The following is a 24184-nucleotide window of genomic DNA, read 5'->3' as shown; positions in this document are numbered from 1 at the left end:
AACACAATACCCAGCTGAGCTGGCCAGGAGTTCTTACAGAACCGGGAGATAATAAATGGATGTTGTTTAAAGCTGCTAATTGATAGCAATTTGTTACGAAAACAACAGAAAACTGTTACAGGCCTCTGTTACATTTCTCTCACCTTTGAACAGGTGTTTTAATGCCTAGAATGCTGTACCCTTAGCTGTTCGTATGGTGATTTCTCTCTCATCATTTAGGCCTCAGTTTTCACATCGCACTATCAGAAAGGCCTTCCCTGGCCACTCTATCTAAAGCAGTACCTAATCCCAGAGTGGGGGAGAGATGTAAAGGGGCTGGTTCCACACCCACCTGCGGTGGATAAAAATTGGGAGAGATATCTCAGAATTGAGGGGGTCCCAGCCCCACACTACAGCCCAGGCCAGGGTTCCATTACCAGAAAGATAAGATTCCCTAACTTCTAGCTGTAAAAGCTAGCAGGGACTGAGGCTATGGAAGGCAGAAACTGCCAGAATCCTAAGCAATTTCATTCAAAGGCACGTGCACAGACTTACTCAGACTCACTCCCTTCGAGATCCAGTGCCAGAGCAGCAGATGGAAAGGCATCAGAGACAAACAGGGAGGAAATGAATTGTCTGGCATCAGGGTGAGAGCTGGGGGGGCCAGCTTTCTCCCAGCAGAGGTGCTGTCAGAGGCCACTGTTCCTTTTCTGAGTCCTCCCCCAACAGAGCCACAAAGCTGGCAGGCAGACACCGTATCTAAGACACCATCAACCAGGCTCATACTGTTTGCCCACCCTGATGATTCCCTGAGGCCCTACCCTACCCAACCTTCAGGCCCACACAAGCTGTTTCCAGTGGCTTTTCCATCTGAATGGCTTGTCTTGGCCCATGCTTCAGACTTTCCTAAATTTTCTCAAACAAGCAGCACCTGGCTTCAGCAATCCCCATACTTCTCACTAAGTTGCCCCAGGCCCAGGACTAGCAGCAGTCCACCTTGGTCCATAGCTTGGCCTCTCCTGGGCACCTCCAAGTGCTACACAAGTAGCAGCCATCTATAGATTGCCCTGTAACTACTGCTGAGTGAACCTGGACATAATAAAGGCCAAAGATGACCTTGGACATGCCAACAGCAATCAAGGCTCAACTATAACAGAAGGGTATACGCAGCCCACACCAATGGATGCACCTCAGGTACCCAGTTTGTGTAAAAGAGGAGGCTGTGCCACTGGACATTACAGGAAACCTACTACGTTAAGCCACTATCAAGCCTGGAAGATGTAGTAGCTCTACCTAATAATAAAAAATAAAAGTAATACCTACCCCAACCTACCCAACCCTCACCGCTACCCTGGGCCCAGCACTGTTTCTCCATATCCCATCTGTTTCTAACAAGAGAAAATAAGGAAAGGTGTGCAGTAAAGAGTTAGCTAAACAGACCTGAGTTGCATGAATCATGTATGTATTCTCAGAAGGGCATGCTGTGTAACTGGCCTTGGGCCAGCTCCCGGGAACTGAGGTCTTGAAGTGTCCTTATGTACTAACTGATAAGTGTGTTCTGTATGTCTGAGGCCTTAAACCACACTGTACCGGCTTGTCTAGACAGTGTGTATAAACAGCGCAACGCTTTCCTTCTGGGGCGTGAAGTTATAGCAACTATAGTCTATCACGAAGGCACTTGTGCCTATGTGACCAGCCTCCAATAAAAGCCCTGGAATCCTAGGTTTAAGTCAGCTACCCTAACAGAAAACACATCACGTGTGTTACTACACTTTGTTGTTGGGGGATTAAATGCACCCTGTGTAACTTCACAGGTCTGAGAAGACTCCTGAAAGTTCATAGCTGGGATCCTCCAAACTCTGCTAACTGCACCATTTTCCTTTATTGATCCTGCTTTTGTATCATTTCATTGTAATAAAATACTGCCAAGAGTACTTCTAGCAAAGTACCAAATCTGGGGCAGTCTTGGGGACTAATGACACGGGGTGTGATTATGAAGGGGCAGCAAGAGGGGGATCTTACTAATAATAGAATGGCTCTGGATCTTGACTATCATGGTGGTTACAGGAATCTACATATGTGATGAAATGACACAGAACCATACACACACATTGTATAGGTGTCAATTTCTTGGTTTTGATATTGTACAATAGTTATGTAACATGTAACCACTGGGGGACACTGAATGACGAATACACAGTACTTCTCTGTATTATCTTTGCAACTTCCTGTTAATTTGTAATTTCAAATTAGCTTTTCCCAAATTCCACTTAAAACTGTTTTAATATAAAAACACCTATGATTGAACCAATGTGTATGAGACAATTATACGTATGACTCACATCATTTCTACATATGGAAAACAGAGCAAGAAACTGAACCACCGAGAGTGCAGGCCGTGATGAGAAAGGCTGTGAGGACGGCTCTGTCGCGGTGGGCAAAGCAGGTACAGTTGGCACACCCAATCAGGCGGCAGAGCTCTACTGATAGCACGGACTTTTCAGTTAGGGAAAATCAGGGGAGATCAATGCTGAAACTCAATTCTGTCTATCCCTATTCAGTGAAGTCACTACCCAGAGGCAAGCTCCTATCACCAGGGCAGCAACCAGAAAGCTCAGAAGAGCCACACCCAGTTCCCGTTTGAGCTCTGCATTCCAAGAAGTAGGCTTTTACTGAGCAACCTGGGCACAGAGAACGCATAATTCAATTAGCCCACTCACATTAAGGAGGACAGAGTAAAAAAAACGATCTCCACTGCTGAGACGGTTGAGATTCCTGTGAATTCTATGCCAGGCCTAGGATTTAATCTGGGTTGAGGTTCACTAAAAACAGCCAGAGGAATATAAAGCCTAGAGTTACATGTGTGTTCTTCTGTAAGGCTCTGCATGCAGACCAGATTTGTCTAATTAAAATGGAAAAAAAAAAAAGGAAAAAAATCTTGTGAATTTAAGTAGCTTCCTATTATCTTCCTTGTTAGAGTCCTGCTTCCTTTCTATTCTTCAGTTCAATGTCATGTCGTCACAGATCATTCCTCTGGGCAACTCACATGGGATTTACAGGAAACATCCAATCAACTCGACCAACTATCCTTTGACCTCAGTTAAGAATGAAAACTTCTGGGGAGGAGTATCTTGGGAGTGAGGAGTCACAGTCCCACACCAGGTCCCCCGGGAAAAAGAAAAAAGAAAACTTTTTTCCTTAAATTTGCTTTTTTCCAATTATAAAAAGTAAGATGTTTATTCTAAAAAAATCTGACCTATACAGACAAATACATAATAAAAGAGAAAGAAACTTAAAACACTGCTCTGAGAAGTCATGACATTCTTGCAGCGCTTTCCCTACTCATCACTTTTCATTTGTTCAGCAAATATTTATATACTGATTAACACTATACGAGAGGCACTTGGGATATGAATGTAAGTAAAACCAGTTCCACTCCCCGTGGCACTTACTGCCTGGTATGAAAGGTACAACTAACTCTATACACCAAAGAGGAAATTAAAGCACTATGAATGATGAGGAATTTTAAAGTTTCTGAAAAGAATTTATTATTTTTTTAAAATTGTCATCTCTAAGCTCACTTTTCTTTTTTTTTGAGATTTGATTTTTATTTATATTTTGAGAGAGAGGAAGGGAAGGAGAGAAACATCAATGTGTGGTTGCCTATTGTGTGTCCCCAAGTGGGACCTGGTCTGCAACCCAGGCATGTGCCCTGACTGGGAGTCGAACCAGCGACACTTTGGTTTGCAGCCCGCGCTCAATCCACTGAGCTATGCCAGCCAGGGCTTTTATTTTTATAAAAGAATTTATTTTAAAAATTACTAATTCATAATTATAAAGTTTCACAAAAGAATTTATAAAAGGATAGTTTATATAAAATAAGCAAAATATGTTTACATGAATTTACAGAACTCTTATAATAGCCTACCAAGTCAGGAAATACAAAGAGAGATCTCATTCACAATAGTATCAAAATTTTAAAACACCTAGAAAACATTTTAATAAAAAAATTATGTGAGCTACACAAAAATACTGAAATATAAAGGTCTGAATAGTTGGTAAAGCATATATTAGGACATAGTATTAGAAAGTATTATCACAATAGCAAATGTTTCAACATTTATGTTTACTGCAAATGACAACAAAAATCCAAAAGACTTCATTGAACTTGACAAAATTATTCCACAATTCATCAACAGTAATAAACAGGCAAGATTTTTTTACAATTTCTAAAATTAATTTAACTCATTGATTTAAATTTTCTTCAAACTACTGTAGTAAAATACTGTGAAGTTAGCAAACAAAACTGGCAAATCAGCCCTGGCTGGTGTAGCTCAGTGGATTGAGCGCGTGTCTACAAACCAGACAACTGCGGTTCAATTCCCAGTCAGGGCACATGCCTGGGATGCAGGCCAGTTCCCAGCAGGGGACGCACGAAAGGCAACCATACATTGATGTTTCTCTCCCTCTCTCCTTCCCTTCCCCTCTAAAGATAAATAAATAAAATATTAAGAAAAAAAATTTGGAGCATATAAAAATTATATTTAAACAAAAGCTGGCAAATCACAGAGAAAAAACTGACCCAAAAATAAATGCTAATATATGAAATAATTTAATATTAGAGGAAGCAGGAGAAGGGAAGAATTTTCAAGAAACAGGATGTAATAACTGGTCAGCAATCTGGCAGTCCCAAAATTAATTACAGGTATCTCAAACAGTCAAAGTTTTTCAAGATAAATGAAAAAAGAGAAAGAACTAAAATCAAGTATTTATGAAACTTCTAAAGAGAAGAGTGCTATCCTAAGCTTATAAGCTACAGAAGGCATCAAAAAGGAAACAGATTTCAACACATAAATTGAAACTTCTATCTAGTTTTTGAAAAGCCAAAATAGGCATTTTGAGAACCAAAATGGGCATCGGTAAATAGGACAATGAAGTACTTTATCATACTTAGAAAGGCTTTATAAATCTCTGAATGCAGGATAAAGATATGAGCAGAGCATTCACAAAATGGGAACAGCTCCCTAGAGACAGAAATGGAATGTCGAAGGGTTTGTGCATTTTAAATCTTGAGATACACCACCAAACTGGCCTCACAAAAAGACTGTACCCACTCACATTCCCACCCGCAGTGTATGAATATACTTTCCCACAAACTCATAAACACTAGATTATTACCTTTAATGTTTGCTAACCTCAAAGGCAAAAATAATAACTAAAATAAATAATAAAATAATAAATCCCTTCTTGTTTTAATATGCATTTCCTTAAAAAGGTTAACCATCTTTACAGATATTTATTGGCCATTTTTCCACATTATCGTCTTTTTCTTTTTATATTATTATCTTTTGGTCCTTGATTCTATGTTATGAAGACCCCATATTCTGAATCAAAGACTTAGTGTTTCAAATCCGTACCCGAGTTTCACCAACTTTCATATCATTTAATACATTGCTTCCAAAATGAATGTGAATGTCACGCAGAAAATCAATGGCAGAGTTCCAATGTTAAATATAACAAAACAAAGTATCCAAACACTAGGCTGCCCAAATAATTGCAAATGATAATCAGACCGCTGGCATACAGAGTGTAGAGTTTATGCTGCTGGAATGAGCAGAGCCAGCAGAGCAGCATTCTTAAGGAATGAGTTCTAGACAACAATCTCCTATTGTACTAACTCATACCCACTTCAAGTTAAATAAAATCATAACTCTAATCTGACATGCCAGTCTCCAGGCTAATAACTCAAAATTACATGCAAAGTAAGCTGGCTGCAGAAGTCTACTTCAACCACGCTCCACTCTCCCACAAAAGTACTGCCCATTCCCCACCGGTGGATTTATCTGATAAGTAACTGACCAAAAATTATTTTGTAACTCCACCAATACAGAAAGTGGCTTCAACAATTAAAGTGTTTTTTTTTCAAAGTTACACCTTAGTTTTTAGCTGCAGCTATTTCACCCTTAGCCAGTTGCTGTGGCTGGGCAAAGTGATACAGGTCTCTGAGACGGGGAAAAGAAGAAGCAATAGCCTGGGCTGGAAATATATTTATTCATATTTGTTAGAAAGCTCAAATAAATATTTTTATATTATGTGTTAAGCTTCTGAGAAGTTCCTTGTGACAAAACTTGAATCCAATTAAACTGCAGAAACTTTCAAAAGCTGCTAAAATCATCCTGTCTGTTGTAGGCTGAACTGTGTCCCTCCTAAAAGACAGACTGCACCCTAATACTGTGAATGTGACCTGATTTGGAAACAGGATCTTTGCAGATGTAATGATTTAAAATGAGGTCATACTGAATTGGGGGGGGTGCTAAATCCAATGACTGGGATTGCCTGGGCCAAGGCCCAGAGAGAGACACACACAGAGGGTGTATGATGCAGCCGCAAGCCAAGGAACTCCCAGGACGGCAGCAATGACCTCCCCTAGAGGCTTCAGAGAGAGCACGGCTCTGCTGACACCTTGATTTCAGACCTGTAGCCTCCAGCACTGTGAAACAATACACTTCTGCTGTTTTAAACCACCCAGACTGTGATAATCTGTTACAGCATCCCTGTAACAGATTACCACAGTACAATATAATAAATCATCTAATAAGAATTGCTGTAAACTCTATATGAGTCTTCCACAAGCTCAAATATAACTGTGGGCTCACAGCACCACCTGCTCTTTACCCATAGGGTAACCATACATTCTAGTTAGTGAGAACAGTCCTGGCATAAGCCTATGCCCTGAAACCCCTTTGATTCTCCAAAACAATCTGCTTTGGATAATAAATTACCTACAGTTGACCAATTTATGAATAAGCCTAGAATAGAGAATACCCTTCTGTTTGTCCACCTTCAAATCCTACCTTGTTCAAATAACATCTAATTCCCCTTTCCCACTGACAGAATAATTCTGACTCCTATAGCATTTTATAAATGCAGCTATTAAAATACTTACATTCTACCTACTGAAAGCAGTTAGCACAAAGGTATGAAAATAATGCCCTGTGATTATTTCTCATAAATCTTCCTTACGTGTCCACTCCATGTTCGTAGCCACAAGCACAGTGCCAGGAACAGAGTGAGTACTCAACAGATGCTTTCTAAATGTACTGAATGGTTTATTCAGAAGACTGACAAAGTACCTGCACAGACAGGTTTCTTTCACTTTTGTCCTTTATACACTCTTGAGGGCCCAGTGAAGGTAGCAGTAGAAAATCCAATTGCCTGCTTAGTTTTTCGGTTAGAATCTAAGAACTGTAGAATTCAATAGAATCAACTTATTTCACAAGCACTATTTTTATTTTTATATAAATAAGGAAAAAGTTGGGATTTTTTACATAAGCATGTGTGATTCATATGTTTACAGACCAAAGTACTGAAAAGGCAAAAATTCTTTAAGGAAACAGCCTACAACTTCTTACGGGGAACAAAAAACTTCTATCTGTAATTTGGTCCCAAACATGTACAAGAACAAAAGTAGGCCCTTGAGCGAAGGCTGTGTCTACTTAATACAGCCCATATTCAGAGGACTTAAGTACTAAATTTCAGTATAGTCTCTATCATCAGCCATTCTGTTTCCTGGAGCAGATAACTATAATGACGCTTTGCAGAAGTATCAGCAGTTAACACATAGGCATGAAAACACTGCCACCTGATTATTTCTCAGAGACAATATTTAAGATGTGACCATTCATTTGATCTACACACTAATCGCACTACAATCCCAACTGTAATGGCTAGGAAATTTATACAAATAAAAGGAATTTAATCTGCTAAATAAAAAACAAACCTATTACTTCCTGAGACACTAATTATAATGGACTTTAGACATTCTATTTCATCAACCAACAGTTTTTATTTTGCTTTCACAATTTTTAATTTGTATATTCTTATAATATCCTACTCAAAACTTTGGTCACTAACCCAGCTCATTTTCCAGGAACCCATTTAAAAAACAATGTCAAAAGTTGTATGGAAATGCAATTAGGAGCCACTGTGTTGCATAACTATATTTAGGCAAGGAAGGTTCTACCCATTGTTTACCAATTAAGGATGAATAAGGGTGTTCTCTACTCTCTGTAAAAACTCTAATACTTCACAATAAAATTGTTTGGAATTACCTGGAATAGTCTCATAGGAAAACTCACAACAAATAATGGTTTACTTATCTGCACAACTTTTATGGAATAAAATTCCCGATAAAACACAGAATGAGACACAAATACCCAGCAATGTCACTACAAAAGTATAACCACTCTGGTTGGTGTGGCTCAGTGGATTGAGTGCCAGCCTGTGAACCAAAGGATTACCGGTTCAATTCCTGGTCTAGGGCACATGCCTGGGTTGTGGGTCAGGTCTCCAAGTGGGGGTCATGCAAGAAGAAACCACACACTGATGTTTCTCTCCCTCTCTTTCTCCCTCCCTTCCCCTCTGTCTAAAAATAAATAAATCAAATCTTTTAAGAAGTATAACCCAAATTCATCCCACATCACAGAAGTGAGATCACTAGCTAAAATTTTACTGGGACATATAAATACAAACCTCTTTTTCCAGAATGGCACACTATAAATACCATTGAGGACTTCCTAATCTCATGAGACAAATTTACAGCAAATGGAAAGAAAAAAAATACATGCATTTCAGGCACAAGTATGTAAAATAACATTCCCACTTCTCCAGTCTTGATGGATGCCTAGAATCCGTATTTTTTTCTCCAGTTTTCCATACCATGGCCAAATGCCCTGAACTTGTAGCTCCCAGCTCATCTTCTGGATGGAAAGATCTGTAACCATGCAAGGCCCTTTTGTAATAGTGGGTTCTGATACTTGCCAATGTGTTTCATTCTATTAACTGTATGGGTCCAGTCCCATCTTGAAGGCGCAGTCTAGTTCACTTCAGGGAGTATAAAGTTAGGTACAGATACTGAGTTGGTCAGACTACCTGAGTTCAAATCTCTATCAGCTTCTGTATGACCTCAAACAAGTTACTGCTATGAATGACATTTGTTTTTATTTTTCTTTTAAGGGAGGAAGAGAGATGACAGCAAAATAATGCATGTAAAGAGCTTATTATTAGCACAGTGCCTGGCCCACAGTAGCACTTGATAAATGTGAACTACTATTACTGAAAAGGGCAACTTTTTAGCCTAGGCAAAATACAGATGTATTAATTTAATTTACTGGACATTCCATCTAAGATAAACAGATTTGTTTCCTTCTTTTTTTTTTAAATAGATTTTTTTGAGAGAGATTGAGTATGTGTGTGAGAGAGAGAGAGAGAGATATGGATTTGTTGTTCCACTTATTTATGTATTCACTGGATGACTCTTACATGTGACCTGACCCAGGATGAAATCCACAACATTGGCGTATCTGGGACGACGCTCTAATCAACCAGGCTACCAGGCTAGAGCTGTTACCTTCTTAAAAATAAATTATATGCCAGGACTTTTCAAGCCAATGCTGTCTGGGCCAAGCTAACACCCCAAACATACTTCCAGAAGTGAATCTCAGGTCTGCAGTTTAGTATTCCCCTCAGTCCCTCTCTGTGTGGAGGTTAAGTGACTTTCATTAAATTTAAATATTTGTCCTTGTCAGATTCCTCCATTTTCATATACCCTCCATCCCCACCAACTTGATAAGCATGCCTGCTAAAAAATATGGCTCTACGACTAACCAACAATATGAAAAGTAGATGTACTGAAAAAACTTGTTAGGAAGCACAAATACAAACTCCACTGATGATAAATTCTTACCAAAAGCTCCACTGAGAAACAAGATATTTATGGAAGGTAACCGGAAGAATGTGCAATCCCCATCTACTTATCTAGATAATCTAAAACAGGTCCTTAAACTGCCGGTAAATCAATCTAAAGTTCTAAGCATTTAGACCACATTATTTTGCCAGCACTGGAAGGAACTACCTTTAATGAATTATGTTTTGATGTTATGTCATCAACCTACACAAGAAGACAATGAAGAATTTTACTAAAAAACAAAGTAAAACAACACAGTCCTTTGAAATGCTTGGCGTATTTCCTTAAGGATGTATTTGAGTTTCTCAATACAAGGAGTCTTTGGGAATCCTAAGGAAGAAATTGTTTTTTTTCTCTTACGGTCACTGATCCATAACTGATTATACACGGTGGGGCAAAAACAGGTTTACAGTTGTTCATATGGAAAATAAAACAATAATTAGCAAATAATAATACAATAACTCTGCATTTTGCATACTTACAACTGTAAATCGACTTTTGTCTCACCCTGCACTTCTCTCTGAACTGGCTACTAAAAAGCAGATCAAATCTGTGATCCTCTGACAAATACTTATGACTTCAGTGCACATACTTTGTGTACAGAGCTTTTTCCTGTTTCCATCTTAAGCTTTCTCCCTCCGTCCTGAAGTAGCCACCCCTTATTTCTGCATGTCGCCAACAATATGCTGCATGTATCTTTGTAAGTCGTTATGAATCCTTTCTGGAACAAGCTATGATATAAGTAAATGATATGCTCTACCTAGCATTATAAAACATTACAGCACAATAAAGTATTTTCTTCCATTAATAAACATTTTATAAGTTCAATTCCTAAAGGCGTCATTTTTGTGCTTCAAAAGAAAATGAGTATTTTCCAAAGCAAAAGAATATTTGCTTTAGCAAATATTTCCTAAAATTAGCAAATTCTAACAACAGAGGAAATACAAAAATAAAACACTTTCATTATATATGTGTATTTTTCACTTTGGGGCACACGGGATATTATAAATATATCCCTGTGTAAAAATCCCCTAACCCCCCTTTTTTTATTTAACGTGAAGAAGAAATCACCCTGTGTGTTTATAATTGATTATTTATTTTGAATGCGAACTGACTAGACTTGCTTCAAAAATGATTCATAAGATTTTCGTGCAACTCCTTCTAAGCTGTCCTGTGCCAAGCCCTGAGAGTGTGCCAACTGCTCCTGAATGTGAGGCAGCACAGAATTTAGGGCCCTAAAGGCTCTTCCTACGTGCCCGCTTCAGACATGTCAGCAATCTCCTTGCTGTCACATAAGGAAAATAAACAGCTTAGGACTCTCTTAGTCTATAAAAACTTACTCATTCATGAACTCACACTTTTGTCATTCGGATCAAAGCTTCTGACTTTTAACTTTGTATATATACAATTAATTGAGTATAATTACAGTTCTTCAGCTAACAGAAACATGAAAAAAAATGTTCACGATATGATAAAAATTACACTTTCTGGCCAGACAGCAACTCTGTCAAAAGCAGGAATCTCACTGGTTAATCTGAAAGTAGCACTATAAATGCACAGCCTTTCCTGAAAGCATGTTAGCCTTACCCAAATATCAAACAGATAAAATATGAGTTACATAATATTGTTTATTCAGTAATAGTCTAGCTTATTGTATGTGTGAATACATATGAAACAAGACAATATTTCTACAATGCTTTATGAAAGAAATGAGCATTTAATAAAACTTTCAAAATGTTTAGCCTCTATTGTGAAACGTGTTTTTATTTAGGGGGTAAGAAGCCACTGATAGCATTTCTGTTCTGAGTCACAGAACAGACAGGTGTTATATTATGCAGGTACTGCCTACATTTTAGGGATGGATCATCTCTGCCAGAGATATTTACCCTGCAACCAATAAAAACACATGTGCCAAAAATCAAACTCGCAGTGTCAAGACTGAAATTCTAGTCTCTAGCCAAAGACTGACACAATAAATCAAACAGGATCTTAGTTCTTCAGTGTGTAGATATTAAAGTAAGTTAAGTACTGATTGTATTTTCCCCACTGAACATAACATCAGAAATCAATGATTTCTCATCAAGTCAACAAGTACTCGCACATCTGTGAATGCCCAATTTGGATGGAGTATGTAAAGAGGTAAAAGCAGAATAGAATTCCTGTTTACAGAAGCTTAAACAGGAATTCTTCCTTTTTAACTACACAATAACCGTCCCTAAAACCCTTCCCTGGTTCTGTCATCATCAGATAAAAGGCCAAGTTCCAGAATTACTTACTTTCTCACTTTTCAAAAACCACTTCCAAGTAGCTATTAGCCTCTTCTCCACCAGTTGCCCCACCCCCACATTCCCCTACAATTCCCACCCCACTTTGTTAGTCTGAATGTTACTCATTCTTCCTGATACTCCCGGAAAGGTATTCCCGGATACCTTTCTTCACCCTCACACCCCGCAGTCTCTCCGGGTGAGGGGGGCCACTTAAGCTGCTCTACTTAGCTCACACTATTTACCACCTTGTATTCAAACTATTTTTGCAGTCTGTGTGTCTCTCCCCCCTTCCCTTCCACTGTCCCTCCCTCCCCCTCTTTCCCCCTCCCTTCTAAATTGGCTAACTTCTAGAGAGAAGAAACATGATTGCTTCCAAGGTTAATAAAAATTCAAATGCTGAACACTTCTTAATACTCCGCATAAGAATAATGCTGAACACTTCTTAATACTCCGGATAAGAACTAGTAACTCTTAAAAGTTAACGTTATTTATTAAATGGACTAATAATATTATCAAATCTTCTTGCACCTCTGGCAAGCTTTCTTGACACGACTTTTTAAGTTAATAGACTTTAACCAGTTCTGAGATTACAAGAAAAAAGTACAACTATTTTTCTTCTCAAAAACCAAAACAACTCAAAGAAAAAGAGTGCAAGCTCCCCAGGTGATGCTGTAAACTCGTACTGGCAAGTTTTCACACCTAATCTCAAGGACAACAGAGCCCACCAGCGCCCGCGGACACTTCCCTACCACCGGGCTTGGTCACCAGCGCTGAGACATCACCGGCTGTCTATGACCTACTCTCTAAAGTGGCTCTGTCCCTCCCTCCCTCCCTACTAAACTTCCGTAAAGGGCATCACCTCTGCTCCCCTCCGAGACGGTTTGGAAGCAGGGACTTCTGCTAACCGCGTGTCCTCAACGACAGGACGAAAGTTAGGACCAGTCTTCAAGTCTCCCCACCACAAAAGTCATCACCCCCGCACCTCCAAGAGGTATCCCTCCCCAAGAAGGACACGGGCTCGTGAAGTGCCGGCTCCCGGCCAACGCCAGACTGCGAAGTGGGTCCGAGCTCTCATCCAAACGAATGCCCGAGGGCCCCAGGGCACAACCCAACCCGCCGCCACTACAGGTGCCCCTTCTGACTACGCCGACTGGAAAGTGAGGAGGGAGCCGGCCCTGGGGAAGCCATCCTGCGAGCGGATGACCGGTGGCAGGAGGCGGCCAGGAAATGATAAGCGTCCATCTGTCGGAGTTGGGTTGGGCCGTGGACAACTTGGCGACAAGAGTCTGACACCAGCAGGCTGAGCACTAAGAGGATTAAGGGAACCGGCCAGGGCCGCGCTGTCGGGCCCAGGGTGGGACGGAGGACTACGGGCTCCGAAGCGAAACGGCCCGGACGGGTGGACAGCACGGACAAATGACCCAGCAGCCCCCGCCCGGTCGGCTCCGCCCACTGCCGGGAGCCAGAGCAGTGCTGTCTCCGATCCCCGTCAGTCAGTTCCATACCTCGTCCGCGGAATCACCGGCGTGGAGAACGCCGCTCTCCCCGCGTCGTTCGAGTTACTCCGGGCTCCGCCAGTCCACAGCCCGCCCTCACGCCGGCCCACCCTCTCTCACGCCCCGCCCCCGGCGCCGTGAGCACGTCACGCGCGCAAAACGTCATTTCCGGGGCCCTCGACACACACACACACACACACCCCCCCCCCCTTGGAAGGCTACCCTTGCTAGTTCCTTTGGAATCTGCGCTGGGTGGGGCGAGGCTCGGGTGGGGCGAGGCTCAGCGGAGGCGCCGATGACGGATAGCACCGGCGATGCCAAAGGACGACGTGAAGGCGGCGGTTTGGAACGCTGACTTGCAGCGTTCGGGAGCCGGCGGAGAAGCCGGCGTTTCTTGTCTGTTCCTCTGTCCTTGCTTCTGGGATCCCACTCGTAATAGCGTGTGGACGACTGCCCGCTCCTCGGTCGCTGAAGTAACGTGGAATGGGAGGCGCGAGGCTCTCAAGGCTCGGGAGACGAGTATTTGGCCCAGAAGATGGTGCAGTCCCATAGGGTATGAAGAATTCCATCCCTTCAGGGGTCTTAGGCTTTTAAAAGTGATCAAATAAAGGGACCTTGAAGAGATTGGTTGATCTAGAAGCCTTTTTTAAATTCTTGAGCATACCTGAGACTAACACTTAAAATAAGTAATGGTCGAGTCATAAATGCATTCTAGTTCTTGTAATTCCTATTTTAGGAACGTTGTGTTAAAAAAAATTCAAACGAGTAAAATTTGGATATCTAATTGGCTTTATTAAGTGGTTCATGGATAGGGCAGCATCCTATCTAGCTAGCAACTAGAAAGGTGCTCCGAGGGGTTGTATAAAACGGGAGGATTTTATAGGAAAAGGTGGATGGAACAAGGGTGCTATTAACAAAAGAAAAGGAAGGATTATTGGGGGGGGGCTGGACATCTTTTCTTTGGGGGAAGAGACTGGGAAGAGTCTTTATCATTAAGATTCTCTCTTTCTATTAAGGGATGGGGAGAGCCCATGTGACAAATTACCTTACTGGTGCTGGACCAGAAAATTTCAGACCGGATAATTGTTTCTGGGAGAGGTTGATAACTGCAATTACATCAAGCAGGCATTAAATCTAGTTTGGTATCATGGGCTTTTAGGACAAATGACATTATATTGGGCCTGTGGTTTTCTACTTTTAATAGTTGGAAACAGCAGCCGCCTTTGTATCTTGTATCAAACTGAAAAAGAGTCTGGAGCCTTTGGTTAGAAAGACTTACTCAAGGGTCTTAGGGTTTGCAAATGGGATACACAATGAGGCGATACTCAAAGTGTTTTGCAGAAGAAAGAAAAACTAAGAGTTCTTAATGCAAAAAGGTATGTTGAGAAGAATCAGTCCTGCATTCTTAGCATTTGGATCGATCTGAGATGGAAATCCTCTAGATGACTGGTGGTCTGGGCAATGGATGTCAGGTAGTTGGGATACATGAACATTCTTTCCTTAGTCCAGGGGGTAATCAGAGCATTATCTAAAGGTTTAATGTATGTCTCGGCATTAACTGGGAAGCTCAAAAGTTCAAGTTCCCAAGCTAGTTATGATGCCAGGAGGCACCCAGGGAAGCTAAAGTGTAATGGGGTACACCAGGCCTCCCCACAAAGAGGGGATTTGTAACAGGGTCTGGACCTTGGGATGTCCAAGAATATAGAATATCCGCACCCCCACAAGTCTGGCTGGGGGATGGGACGCATGGAGCAGAGCCATCGAGAGTTATTTTGTATATCAATAATGACAGGCCACATTTATAACTGCTATGCAAAAATGGTTATTTTGTATAGCAATAATAGCAGACTAGTCTTCCAGCCTGAATAGAGCCAAAAGGTATATATAACTTTGACCCATGACAAAACTGGGAAGCAGTTTACAGTGGTTACAGTGCCTTTGTGAGAGCTTGAAGATGGTTCGCTCCATGCCACAGGGCCATGCCTGCCCGGACTTACTTTGGCAGCCCATAAAGGCTGAAAATGGGAGAGTGCTAGCTGCTGTAGCCAGTCGTGGGAGGAGTTGGAAATGGGGTTGGAGAGGAGGTTCCAGGCTGGGATTTAAACCCAGGTACAGCAGCCATGCTGGATCTTGACCACAGGGTTTTGGGCACAGAGAGGAAACCCCGTTGACCATGTGGCTTAGAAAGCAGGAAAGCAAGATGTAGCAACCATGCAGAGCTCTCAGCAATTTGAAAGAAGGCAGGAGAGACAATGCAGGACAATGAGAGGACAATGGGAAACCATGCTAGAAGAAAAGGGGTGAAAGGACTCTTGCTAGTGGGCTATGAGGAGGTGCCATTTGGCTTTGGATTAAGAACTAGAGATCATGGCAACATAGCTGATGTTGCGGGAGATGGTGGGAGACCTGCCAGCCAAGCACAGATTACTGGGAGGAACCAGGAGTCTAGCTGAGCTACAGACTTCTATTTCGTTTTTGAGAAAGGATACCCTTGACTAGCCTGGTTGGACAAAAGGGGAAGGCAGGACTCTGTGCGTGTGTGTTTGTGGGTGTTTTAAAGGAACTTTGGGATTTTTAATGGTGATATTCTGTCATTACTCTAAACCTGTCTAACTTTGAATAAATAGTTCCCTTCCTTTTCACCAAACTCTGGCATTGAGAGCCATAATTCCTAACACATGGTGGTGGGCAAAGAACCCACAGTGACAAAGAGACCTTGGGGCAGGGGGCTTATTTCCATAACAGTACTTGGGCCCCCACCACAGGTTCTTTTCTGCAACAAAGAGAGGCCTCCACTGACCCAGGTCCTTGTCACAGAACAAGAAGGAATTCAAGAACATGAGTGTGACAGAAAGATTTATCAAAGCACAGTAAATTTATTAAAGCCATAGTATGCACTTGAGAAGTAAGAGCAGGCAACCTTGGAGAATGAGACATGCTGGGTGATGGGGTATGGGTGGAAGGTTTTTATTAAATGTGGTTGAGAGAAGATAGAGCAGTCCTGTTTCTGACGCTGGTGGGGTGACTGCCTATGCCCTTCATCCTTGTCCCTTCTCTGCAGATACCAATTTGCGGGGGGGGGGGTTCCCTCTCAATTACAAGAAACTGAGGAGGAGAAAGCAGGGGAAAAAGTGCTCAGTGCAGATTGTGTCTGTGATGTTCTAGCTAAGATAGAGGAGTAGAGCTTGAGGCCTTTGTTCCCTGTTCTAACTTTACTGCCTCAGTTAAATCAAGAACAGAATCATCTACTCATGCCTCAACCTACTTGATTTTAGTAATTTAGCAGCTTGACTATAGTGACTCCATTTTATTTCTTCCTTTCATTTCTCACCTGGATGCTATATATGGCATAAAGTGCAGTCACAATAGGAAAAAGAAAAAAGAAAGTAAAGAAAGAAGGGAAGGAAGGAAGAAAGGACCTTGTCTTGGAGATAGTCCTGAGTTGGAATCCTAGCTTTGCTAAATGTTGGGATTCTGGTGCTTTGACATCTGGGGTCTTGCTGACTCTGGAGAGACTACCCCACCCTCCAGCCCTAGCATTACCAATTTCTAGTAATAGTAAACAGCTTGCCACCCAGCATGCTTTCAAATGCACACCAAGGAGCCCAGAGCTCACACCCACAGCCAATCCTTTCTTGGGTGCTCATAACCCAGAACACCAGCCACCCCAGGAGCAGGTACCAAACAACTGGGACAACCCCTCTGCCCCAGAGCTTGCTGAAATTATTTTGAGTAGCCAATCCTAAACCTGTTTATCCTGCCTTACCCCTTCCTTCCATGGAAACCACAATAAAGGCTCTTGCCCACCCATGCCCCCCATTTTGACCAACCTTGATCATTATTTGCAAATTGGAGATTGACCAGTTCCTCAAATTCGTCCTAAACACTGGAGGGTAGCAGGATATATCACCCCAAAATATGCCTCTTTGGCATGTTTCAGATGCTTTGAAAACAAACAAGAAGTTATCCTTTTATAAGAGAAAGGTATACTTATAGAGGAAATCTCCATTTATAAAGGTGTCTCTTCTGTAACTAGAAGAGAAGGATGGCTCTAAATCACAAGAGACTCTTATCAAAATGATGATAAAAGAGGGCAGATAGCTAGCATTTGGGTTTTGACCTTTTGAAATGTCTGCATATGTTCTTTATAAACACTGTCTGGTGATGAGCCTTGACCAGAGGAAAAAGAGGACCAAAAACCTTAAGACCAACTATGAGGTCTTCAAGAAGATGAGCAAAGAGCTGGGGATTAAGTATACCTTTCCTTCTCTAGCACCAAAAAGTCACCACTGCTGGGTGAACAAGAAGAAACAAGAAGGGGCTGTGCATTGGGGTTTTTCAGGGGGCTAAAAGCTGAAGAAACAAGAAAAGGGACTTAAAAGCCACAGCAGCCTGGAAATAACACCAGACAAGTGCAGAGAGCCCTTCCAAAGCTGGGGCAGAAAACCAGTGAGTCTTGTTAAAGTTTAAAAAAAATCAAGAAGAAAACTTTAAAAAGGAGTAATATGGAAGCTAAGAGAGAGAAAGCCAAGGGGTTGGTTAAAAGAGATTTCATAGAGAGGTTAGATACGATGACTCTACCCAACAAAAATGAAAATATTAATTGAAGTGGTGAAAGTAGACGTCCTTGTCTTGTTCCTGGTCTTGTGAAAAAACTTTGCCTTTAACCATCGAGTATGATTTTACCTGTGGGCTTTTTATATGTAAACTTTATCATGTTGAGGAAGTTCCCTGCTATTCCTAGTTTACGGGGTATTGTCATCATGAAAGGGTATGAAATTTTTTTAAGTTAATTTACTTTTTTATTGTTGTAAAATATATATAACGTAAGATTTACCTGCAAAAGAATGAAGTTTGTCCCTTGTCTAACACCATGTACAAAGATAAAATAGATCAAAGACCTAGATGTGAGCAATAAAATTTAGAAGAAAACACAAGAAATTATTTGGCAATAATTGCTTAGATATGACAGCAAAGGCACAGGTAATAAAAAAAATAGACACGTTGGACTTACCAAGATTAAAAACTTTTGTGCCTTGAAGGCCACAACAGAGTAAAAAGGCATCTCACAGAATAGAACAAAGAATTTGCAAATCACCTGTCTGCTACGGGATGGTTGTCCAGAATATATAAAGAACTCCCAAAACTCTACAGCAAATGTAGCTTCTGTAAATGCAGGTCCTTCTACTTTTTTTACTTCTCTAAGAAATGTTTGGTAGTTTTCAGTATACAAATGGTTCACCTTAAGTTAATTCCTAAGTATTTTATTCTTTTTGATGCTATTGTAAATGTAATTTTTAAATTTCCTTTTCAGATTGTTTGTTGTTGGTGTATAGAAATGCAACTGATTTTTGTGTGTTGCTTTGTATCTTGCTATTTTCCTGCATTTATTAGTTCTAACGGTTTATTTCAAATGTGTAGAATCCTAAGGGTTTTCTATAAAATAGAAGGGTTTTCTATAATAGAGGATTATATTATCTTTGAACACAGATAATTTTATTCCTAATTTGGATGCCTTTTTTTCTTGCCTAGTTGCTCTGGCTAGGACTTCCACAACTATGTTGAATAGAATTGGCAAAAATGGGTAACCTTTCCTTGTTCCTGATTTTAGTAGAAAAGCTTTCAGTCTTTCACCATCAAGAATAATGTCAGCTGTGGGTTTTTCTTTTGCGTCTTTCATATGAGGTGGTTTTCCTCCTCTGTTCCTAGTTTGTTGAGAACTATAGTCAAGCTACTAAACTACTAAAATCAAGTAGGTTGAGGCATGAGGAAATGATTCTATTCTTGTTCTGAGGCAGGAAAGTTAGAACAGGGAACAAAGGCCTCAACCTCTGCCCCTCCCCTTCTCAGTCGGTTTAGCTAAAGATTTGTCAATTTTACTGTCCTTTTATTTATTTTTTAAAGGTTTTTATTTATTTATTTTTAGAGAGGGGGAGAGAAACATCTAGGTGTGGTGGCCTCTTGTGCGCCCCCTACTGGGGACCTGGCCCGCACATGCCCCAACTGGGAATGGAACCAGTGCCCGCTTGGATTCGCAGGCTGGCACTCAGTCCACTGAGCCACACCAGCCAGGGCTGTGAATTTTGATGACCTTTTACAGAACTAAGTTTTAGTTTTGATGATTTTCTATATTCTCTTGTTTTTTTATCCTCATTTCATATATCTCCTCTCTAATCTTTTTCCTTCAATTAGCTTTGGTTTAGTTTTCTAATTCCTTTAAGGTATATAGTGAGGTTATCGATTCAGGATCTTTTTTATTTGAGATATTTTTTAATGTACTGCTTTCACTGCATTCCATAGGTTTTGTATATTGTTTTTATTTTCATATTTCTCAAAGTATTTTCTAACTTCCCATGTGATTTCTTCTTTGACCATTGGTCGTTTAACAGCATATTTTTTAATCTTCACGTTTGTGAAATTTTCTTGTGTAACTGATTTCTAGTTTCATTCCATTGTGATTAGATTTTGATTTCAGTCTTTCAAAGTTTAAGACTTGTTTTGTGGCCTAACAGATGTTGTAGCCTGGACAGTGTTCTCGGTACACTTGAGAAGAGTGTATAATCCATTATTGTTGGGTGAAGCATTCTACATGTGTTTGTTAGGTCTAATTGGATTACGGGGTTGCTCAAGTACTCTATTAATCTTGTCTCTGGTTCTAGTTATTACTGAAAGTGGGATAGTAAAGTCTCCAACTATTATCATAGAACTATCAATTTCTCCCTTAATTCTGTCCCTTATGGCTCTGTTGTATGTGTATGTATACTTATAATTGTAATATCATCTTTGGATTCCTTTCTTTTCAGTATCTAATGTCCTTCTTGTCTCATAACCATTTTATATAAAATCTCTCCTGTCTAGTAATATAGCCACCTCAGCTGTCCTTTGTTTGCATGGATTTTTTCATCCTCTTACTTTAAACTCCTTTGTATCTTTATATCTAAAATGAATCTCTTATAGATAGTCTATCAATGGAACTTCTTAGAAAATACATTCTGCCAATATCTGGCTTTTAATTGGAAGTAATTTATAATAAAATTGATTAATAATTCTTTATTTCTGCCATTTTGCTACTTGTTTCCTATGTGCCTTACATGTTTTTGTTCCTCAATTCATCATTTCTGAATTTTTTGGTATTCAGTTGTATTTCTGTAGCCTACCATTTTGATTATCTTCTTTCATTTTTCTGTATATTTAGTGGTTACCTTGGTTTGTCTGATGTTTTTTCATGATTAGACCCAGGGTATTCATTTTTGACCGAAACAGAAAATCACAGAAATAATGTTGTGTCCTTCTCAGGGCAAGATAGGTGGCACCCATGACATTGGTGTGTCCCATTTGGCTGATGTCGACTTTGGTTACATGATTAAGTTTGAGTCTTTCAGGTATCTCCAAAACTTATTGGTGGTTTGTATGGGAATACTTTGAGACTATGTAAAGATCCTGTTGTTTTTTTTAATTTGATGAATTAGCTTTAAAATCCATTGATGATTCTTAACTAAATCAGTCCTGAGGGTTGCTGGACAAGGGATATTTTCTAACCCTGTCATTCCTTCTGTATTTCTTAGCTGAGATTTTACTCTAATTGAGAATTTTCTTTTCTACCTCTTTTTATAATTACTTGTATCAAAATGAATTCATGTATTCTTATTTTATTCAGTGGGTTGTAACACATTGCTATAGTTTCAAATTGTAATGTGCGCCTCAGACAGGAATTTTAACTTTATATAGTATTGAGCCATTATTCCTAGCAGCAACTGATTGAATGAATTCCACTCATTATTGCAGGCCATCTGCTTTACTCAAAGACCACTGATTGAATGTGAATCCCATGTAAAAATACTGTTGCACAAACATCCAGAATAGTATTTAACCAAGCATCTGAGCACCATGGCCCAACCACGTTAAAACATGAAATTATCCATCACAGACTTGACTGGTGTGGCTCAGTGGATTGGGCATCATCCTGCAAACCTAAAGGCCACTGGTTTGATTTCCAATCAGGGCACATGTCTGGTTGCAAGCCAGGTCCCCGGGTGGGAGGGTGTGAGAGGCAACTGATCTATGTTTCTCTCAAACATCGATGTTTCTCTCCCTTTCTCTCTTTGTCCCTTCCCCTTGCTCTAAAAATAAATAAAATTGTCAAAAAAATTAACCATCACAACTATATCCTGTGCCAACTTGACACCCATATGCATCTCTGTAAATCATACTTATTCTCCATATTTAATCTATCTGGTGGGGTGACCCAAACTTCCATTCATGAAGGGCGATTAGTTATCCTGCCCAAAATGAGTTGTAGTTTCCCACTGACTTTAATCACAGGGCCTGGTAACACTAAGATGCCCTGGGTCTCCTGTCCATATACTGGAAAACCATTTGACAGACCTTGAATGAGCACCTTTTTTCCAGGTGCTGTTCTAAGCATTGGGATAAAGTTGTAAATTGAGACAAAATCTCTGCTCTCAGGGAGCTTTTTTTAAAAACCCTCACCTGAGGATATGTTTGATTTGTGAAAGAGGAAGGAAGAAAAACATCAATTGCTTCCCCTATGTGCCCCAACTGAGGATCGAACCTGCAACCTAGGTATGTGCTCTGACCAGGAATTGAACCTGTAACCTTTTGGTGTACAGGGAGATGCTCCAACTAACTGACCCATCTGGCCAGGGCTCAGGGAGCTTATTTGAAAGGAAATAGACATAGGCAAAAAATAACTATTGGTGTCACTGAGTATGTAACATGTAAATTTGTGAATGTTTTCAAAATACATCCTGAAGGTGGATTCAAGTACTTGGGTGATGGATTGCAAGTAGCAGGTGAGGTAAGGAGGGGAGTCAAAGATGACGCTCACGTTTTCCTTGACTGAGTGGATGGTAGTGACATTTCTTCAGATAGAGAAGATGAAATGAGGATATTTGGGGAGGGGAAGGGAACTACGGAATTCCATTTGGATGTATTAAGTTTGAGGTGGCTAACAGATATTTAAGTAGCAGTATGAGCAGATCATTAGATGCATAATTTGAGGCAGAGGAAAGAGGGCTGGGCAGGATAATAACTTGGGAGTCATCTACATATAGATGATGTACCAGTTATTGTCTCTTAGCTCCACTTCATCATCTCTGCAAAAATTGGGTTGGGACCTTTGAAAATGTCTCCTTTGCCAATTAGCATAATATTAAACCTTTGTTAGCAGAGACCACTGGTGGAACATTGCAAGAGGGAAGAAACTCCTTTGTGGTTCAGGTGCACTTGCTCACAGCTTCTCCAGCACCCAGCTCCTGCAGTGCGTGCTTGTCAGCAGGAGGCCAACAGCTTCCCCCAGCTCTCCCCTTGGGTTTTGTAGTGGAGTGCCTCCCGCAAGACAGCTCCCATGAACAGATTTCCCCCACACCCTCCAGGGTAGTTTTCCAGCCACTTCCGACAGCACAGCACTCCCCATGACTTTTCTGCCACTCAGTGAGCCATCGTCATGCCCTCCCCAAACACGTCTGACTGTCAGCTCGGGGTGTTCTTTCCTGGATCCTCTATCTCAGCCCTAAGGGTAGTGGTGTCTGCTTCTTATACGTGCTGCTCCTATATTGTTTATAGTTATTGCTCCTCTTTATTAGCCAATTCATCGTTACTCCATTACCATTATAATTGTTCTTAATATTAAAGATATAAATTGTTCAAATTAGTGTGCTGTTTTTCTCCTCCTAATACAAATAACTCTAAATACAATTCAGGCAAGATCACCAAAGGAGACACAAGAGATTGATATCTTGGATATAAAGTACCAAGAGGTCTCTGTTATTTTTCCATTTTGAACGGGTGAAGAAGTAAAGGCACACGTGAGATGAAAATAAGGGGGCTCAGGAGCACGTGAGTTCAGTTTGTTCTCCTGCCACACCACTCAGCCACTGTAAGAGGATGCAATTACTTTATATCCACCTTGGGAAGCTCTGGGTTTGGGCTGGCCTCTGCTGCCGGTAGGTCCTACCTGCAGTTTGCAGTGGCTTTTCTCTGTCGGCTACAACCAAAGCAGGAATTCCTCTGCTGGCTTCTTGGGCTCTTGCATATGTAATGAAGCATCTTCTGAAGTCATAATGTTCGAGACACATAGCCAGCCTTCACTGTGTGAACCAAGCTTCCAGTTTTACCTCCACTGCTCTGGGCTATTGTGAGCAGACATCCCTGAAGGGGTTCTTTCAGATGTTGCCTCTAGCCCTTGCATCTGTTGATATTGCAGCTCTTAGATCCACAAGTGGTGTTGGCCTCGGCCAGTACCAGCATCAAGGAGATGTATTGTAGAAACAAGGGACAGACATTGTCTATGCTGTGCCTCCTTGTGACACTACCAAGGTGTTGAAGGTGCCATGGTGGTGTAAGACCAGGGTAGGAGAAAAGATGTGCAGGGTTTGCAGCTATTGGATTGCTGGCTCCTTAGCGAGGGATCGGGGAACCCACCTCCTAAAACGACAGAATGGTCAAGTGAAGAAGCTGAGGGTCATGAACCAGCACTGCCTATAAGCCCCGGAAACCTGGGAAGCCTTGCACCTAAGTGATACTCTTGTGTCATTCCTTGGTTGGACTTACCTGGAAATTCCATATCCAACCTTAATCCACAAATTCAGGTTAACCCTTGGGTGCTGCTGCCATAAAGGGATCAGGATAGTCATCCCAGCAGGGAAGTCCACTGGCAAGGGTTCAGAATCAGATGG

General features: G+C 41.0%; 1 protein-coding gene across 7 annotated transcripts in view; it reads right to left on the bottom strand.

The window, feature by feature from the left end:
- Positions 1 to 24184, bottom strand: part of LOC119042012 (BTB/POZ domain-containing protein KCTD7) — a 90701-nt gene that overhangs the window by 51926 nt on the left and 14591 nt on the right. For 2 of the 7 annotated variants that reach the window (XM_053663471.1, XM_053663470.1), the window contains one exon: positions 22425 to 23933. The exons of 3 other annotated variants lie outside the window; for them this stretch is intronic. Coding sequence is in view for 2 of the 4 variants with exons in the window: in XM_053663470.1 (XP_053519445.1) it covers positions 23888 to 23933 (46 nt within the window). In the remaining 2 variants the exon portion in view is untranslated. Of the gene's footprint in view, positions 1 to 13496; positions 13588 to 14403; positions 14594 to 22424; positions 23934 to 24184 lie in introns of those variants that run through there. 2 more of the 7 variants (XM_037135558.2, XM_053663468.1) reach the window with 2 other exon arrangements.

Source organism: Artibeus jamaicensis, unplaced genomic scaffold (genome assembly GCF_021234435.1).
Source record: "Artibeus jamaicensis isolate MK-2021 breed Jamaican fruit bat unplaced genomic scaffold, CSHL_Jam_final contig_3182, whole genome shotgun sequence".
NCBI lineage: Eukaryota > Metazoa > Chordata > Mammalia > Chiroptera > Phyllostomidae > Artibeus > Artibeus jamaicensis.
This window is presented reverse-complemented; position numbering and strand designations above follow the sequence as displayed.